The sequence below is a fragment of the Chiloscyllium punctatum genome, chromosome 29 (assembly GCF_047496795.1).
Source record: "Chiloscyllium punctatum isolate Juve2018m chromosome 29, sChiPun1.3, whole genome shotgun sequence".
In the NCBI taxonomy this organism is placed as follows: Eukaryota; Metazoa; Chordata; class Chondrichthyes; order Orectolobiformes; family Hemiscylliidae; genus Chiloscyllium; species Chiloscyllium punctatum.
The window spans coordinates 73,620,840-73,625,976 of NC_092767.1; the positions used below are offsets into that span (position 1 = coordinate 73,620,840).

General features: G+C 56.4%; 1 protein-coding gene across 3 annotated transcripts; it reads right to left on the reverse strand.

Moving 5' to 3' along the window:
- Window positions 1–793: 793 nt before the first annotated feature.
- Window positions 794–4,822, reverse strand: tunar (TCL1 upstream neural differentiation-associated RNA). Of its 3 annotated transcripts, none has more exons than XM_072549081.1 (2): window positions 4,644–4,822; window positions 794–1,846 (listed from the first exon to the last, which is right to left on the reverse strand). In XM_072549081.1, exon 2 carries the CDS (start codon window positions 1,809–1,811, stop codon window positions 1,653–1,655), a length of 159 nt encoding a protein of 52 aa, XP_072405182.1. In that variant the 5' UTR covers window positions 1,812–1,846; window positions 4,644–4,822; the 3' UTR covers window positions 794–1,652. The 3 variants fall into 3 exon arrangements, with proteins under 3 accessions (XP_072405182.1, XP_072405184.1, XP_072405183.1); XM_072549083.1 differs by lacking the exon at window positions 4,644–4,822 and adding an exon at window positions 4,474–4,552; XM_072549082.1 differs by lacking the exon at window positions 4,644–4,822 and adding an exon at window positions 4,349–4,408.
- Between the last annotated feature and the right edge of the window lie 315 nt (window positions 4,823–5,137).

Sequence of the window (5,137 nt, forward strand, 5' to 3'; positions counted from 1 at the left end):
GGTTGGCCCATCAAGGGTCGATTGCTGGGTTGATGTTAGCCGTCTAACAGATGACAAGGAGACGGGGTCAGGACTGAGTCTGTGGGAGTTATCCTGGGAGTGAGCAGGTGAGCCATGAATGACTTGGAGGGTATGGGCAGGATGGGGAAGGGTGGGTTTGCAGTGTGGGGATTGGGGTGTGGGGGGGGGGCGTAATCTCTCACTTCAGACTCAGGGAGAGGGGTCTCCAGTCAAGCCCTACTCCCGAGGGTCAGCCTAGCGTCAAGGATATCTCAATGAAGGCCAAAGCCTAATCTTCATCAACCAACCACCGCTGGAGCCCAGGAGACATTCCCTGTTCCCCATGAGCCATAGCTGATCCCCTCTCCCTTGTTCAGCGCCCCTTACCCTCCCCCACCCTGGTGAAGCACCCCTCACTGGTTGTGTCCATTCTTCCCCTCCCTCACAGAGTGGATAGGTACAGATAGGTGGTGGGGGTGGGGGGGGGGGGGGGTAGGGATTGAGTAAATTGATACATCTCTAGGGGGAGAGTGGCACTGCATTCTCGCTCCCTCGGCAACTCTGCACCACCCGGGAGAATCGACGAGAAACGGAAATTATCTGTCTCCCCGTGTGAAAAAGGTTTGGTCCACCCCCTCACCGCCTGCCCCCACCCAACCCCCTTACCCAGCCTGTTGGGATCTAGCGACACCCTCCCTTCCCCCACCACCCAATCCCAAACCTGAGACCCCTCTTAGTGACTCCCTGAGATCCCAGCAACCTCCCCCACCCACCACTCTCCCTACACCCCCACTCGTCTCAGGAAGCCAATCCTCCTGGGTGATTGACCGGATCTCCACCTCCGCACTCCGGAAGAGCCAGATCTCCCCGTAAAGGGAAGGGGGTTGGGGGAGGGGGGGGGGTTGCGCCCCGCTTCCCCTACCCCCTCCCCCACCCCACTTTGTGCTTTCCCAACACTCGTCCCTCGCATGGGGCACAAGGGAGCTTGGGGAGGGGTGGGGGTGAGGGGTTGGTGTGAGGGGTGAGGGATGGGTGTGAGGGGGAGGGGAGGGGTGAGGGGGAGGGGTTGAGGAGTGGGTGTGAGGGGGAGGGGGAGAGGTGAGGAGTGGGTGTGAGGGGGAGGGGGAGAGGTGAGGAGTGGGTGTGAGGGGGAGGGGGAGAGGTGGGTGTGAGGGGAGAGGGAGGGGTTGAGGGGTGGGTGTGAGGGGGTCGGGTGGAGTTGGAGGGGGGAGGTGGGGGGTTAATGGCGGAGGCAAAGATTGGTGACAGGCCAACTCAACCGCAGTCAGGAATCTGGAGGGAACGGGGCCCAGTCGGATCCCCCTTTCCAACGCGACCTCTGGAATTCCGAACTTCGGCCTCTGTGATCTCGGAACACCCGGATAAACCGTGGGCCCATTTCGGCGGCAGGAATGATCTCAACGTCGCTCGACCTCAGCGGAGTCTCCAGTTCGCGCGCCGCCATTTCCAGAAGCTAAAGCCTGGGGCCTGGTCGCCGGTTTCCACGGAGACCAGGAGGAAGGCCCAGGCTCCTGGGAGTTTCCAGTTCCATTCGTTTCCTGACCCCCACAGCCATCTTGCCATGACCCCCCTTCCCCGACCACTGCCTCTCTGTCTCTGTTTGCCCCTCCACACCTCCTAGTCTCAGGCCGTTACAAGGTTGTGTAAATGTAGACAAATATAATAACCAGGAGATTGAGGATTGTTCCACTGATCCCGAGCATGGCCAGAATCCTCTCCTCCTTGTCTTCATCCTCAGGCTCTGGAAGGCAAACAATCCTCGTCTCCTCGATGTGTTCGACGATCACCATCTTTACGAGATTCTTAAAATCCAGGCCTTCCCGATCTAGAAGGGGGGAGCAACACGGTAAGAAGCTCAGCAAATCAGATCCGGGCCCCATCGTCCAATGGAGAACGGGGTTGAGAAACACGTCAACCATGACCAAACAGCGGAGCAGACTCAATGGGCCAAGCGGCCTGATTCTGCTCCGAGATCCTACAACCCTTGTTCTCTCGTCTCCCCGTGCCCCTACAAGGTCGGAGGGGAAGGGGTGGTGCAGCTCATCCTGAGAACCAGCCAAATCAAAACATGTGTAGGTTGGGTGAATGGGCCGTGCTAGATTGCCCATAGTCAGGGGTAAATGTAGGGTAAGGGGAATGGGTTAGGGTGGGTTACTCTTCGGAGGGTCGGTGTGCATTTGTTGGGCTGAAGGGCCTGTTTCCACACTGTAGGGAATCTAATTGAATCTACTAGCAAGGATCTCTGGCCACCCACCTAATTGGCTGGCAGCAGGCTATGCAACATTGAGAGGCATCACCCAACTTTCTCCCTCATGTGAAATGTCCACCGATAGAGGAAGGTAGTTGGTGGGGGGGGGGGGGGGGCATGTTGTGGGGGGGATGGTCATGGGGGTGTCTGATTGTCTTTAACCTTCACTTCCTCAAGACCGCCCCTTCCCTTCCAAAATATTGACCAACCCGGGGGCCTTGCTAGGCTGACCCCTCACCCCTGTGAACTAAGAGGGGGTGTGGGAGGTAAACCCCAAAACCAGCGTTTCCATTAACTCAAAATGCGTGTGGGTGGGGGTGGGGAGGGGATTGGGGGTAGGATTGGGGGTGGGGGGGTACTGTATGGACATGGTAGGGGAGGGAAAGGAGATGATGGAGGGAGTCTGGAGAGAGGGAGCAAGAGGGAAAAATCACGGGCAAGTGAGGGAGGGGAGAGGGAAGGGTAGGGTCGAGAGTGGGAGGAGGCAGCAGCTGAGAAGGGGCAAAGGTGAAGGGTCAAGGGGTTTTGGAGAGGGTGATGGAGAGGGAGGACAGGGGAGGGAGGGGATGGGAAGGGGATGAGGATGATGGGGACACAGAGGGGAGGGAGAGGGTGAAGGGATGGGGAGCGGGATGAAATGGAGGGAGGGGAGGATGAGAGAAGGGGGACACAGAGGGGAAAGAGGGGGGGAAGGGATGAGGAAGGAGGGGATGGGGAGGGGGATGAGGTGGAGGGATGAGGGGAGGGAGGGGGTAAAGGGAAGAGGAGGGAGGGGATGGGGGACAAAGAGGAGGGGAACACAGAGGAGGGAGGGGCTGAATGAAAGAGGTGGAGGGAAGGGGGATGAGGATGAAGGGGACATAGAGGGGAGGGAGTGGGAGAAGGGAAGAGGAGTGGGAGGGAGGGGGGCTATAGGTGGAGACAAATGGGGGGAGGGGGCGGGGGTCAAAGTGGAGGGAGTGGGGTGAGGGTGAGAGAGATGCAGGGGAGGGGATGGAGAAAGGCTTACAGGGGAAGGGGAGGAAGAGAATGGAGGGAAGAGGAAGGATAGGGTGGGAGGTGGAGATGGAGAGGGAGCAGGTGGGAGAGGGAAGAGAGGAGGGTGAGGTAGGTAAAGGGGTAGAGGGTGCAGTGAAGAGGCTAGGGGGGGAGGGACAGAGCTGAGGGAGGAGGTGGAGGGAGATGTGTAGTGGGGTGGGGGGAGGAATGGGGGTGGTGTCTGGTGGAGGCTGGGCCGAAGAGGAGGGGGCAGTGGACTCAGTAATCCGGGATTCTCACTCGCATTGCAGCCCAACCCCCCCTCCCCCCCCCCCCCCCCCCCACCCGGTGCTGAAGTGAGTGAGACTGTGATGCCCCTGCAGTGGATCAGCCCAGAGTGAACGGACACTGGGGCCAGGGAGGAGATGGAGGTGCATTCCTGAGCACCCCGCCCCCCACCCTCGGCTACCTCCCCAACCTGGAAAAGTTGGGTAACAGGAACTGTCTAAATCTGGAGCTGCATTTGACTGGCACCCTGTTTAATTAGAGACCACTCCCCCCCCCCCCCCCCACCCCCAAGTCTCCCCCGCATCAACAGGAAACACAGATACAACCTGGGGTGGTCACATATGGAAATCCCTTCAGCACAGACCTAGAACAGGTTTCGAGCCTCCCCCCTCCCTCAGACCATGTTTAATTCAACTTGTTAATTCCACCCACACACACACACACCGGGGAGAGGGAGAGCAAGATCCCAGCAAATCAAAGGGGGTAAACTGACAGCAACGTGCTTATATTTTCCCCTCAAAGAAAGTGCCAGTGCAGCACAGAGACGGGGAGATGCAGAGGCGAGGGAATTACTTGCATCAGGACAACAACTTTCGCATTCTCCCCCAGCCACAATACTGCAACAGAAGCATTAATGTCCTACCGCATAGGAGGGTGTTCAGCATGAACTGGCCCCTGCAATCATCAGACTGCAATATCTGCAGCTCCATTTTGCACTGGCCCATGGTAACAGGTGTGAAAAAATATATAACATTCACTTTAAAAATAAGGAGGTTTTCTGAGGGTGTGTGGGGGTGGGGGGTTGTCACTTACCAGACTACACAGTGTGGGTCATAACAACATCTCCTGCTTCGAGATTCAAATGTGATCCGCTCCTCAAATTATAGAAAATCCAGCCCCCACCCCCCCAGAAAGAATCACATCACTCTGCTCCTTACCCTCTCCCCACCTCGGCCAAATCCTGTCCAAAGGTACATTAAACACACTGTCAAATGATTACAATCTCTGCTGCAGTGAAACAGGTTTTTTTGATGTACCTTCAGCACCAGGAATAATCGTGCGTAAATCTCTTTACACACACACACACACACACACAAATAAATCTCACCCTCTTCCAGTTCAGCCTCCCATTTGTCTCCCTGTTGGTGTAAGGATCTTTCCCAGTTGTGATCAGAATCTCTCGGGCGATGCTGTTGTGTGTATGCTTCTGTCTCCCTCTCTCGTTAAAATCCAGCAGTGCTCCGTGCCCATCTTCCCAATAATAAATCAGGTGTATTGCACTTGGCAAGAGCTCCCTCCATACAGTCAGAATCTGAATGTAGCTGCAGTTACACACACTGGCATGTACACAGTCACACAAACACCCACACTCTCTCTCAAACACACATGATATTCACACACACACACAGAGGCATGTACACAGTCACACAAACACTCACACCCTCTCTCAAACACACATAATACTCACACACACACACTGGCATGTACACAGTCACACAAACACACCCTCTCTCAAATACACATAATACTCTCACACACACACACACACACACACACACACCGGCATGAACACAGTCACACAAATACACCCTCTCTCAAACA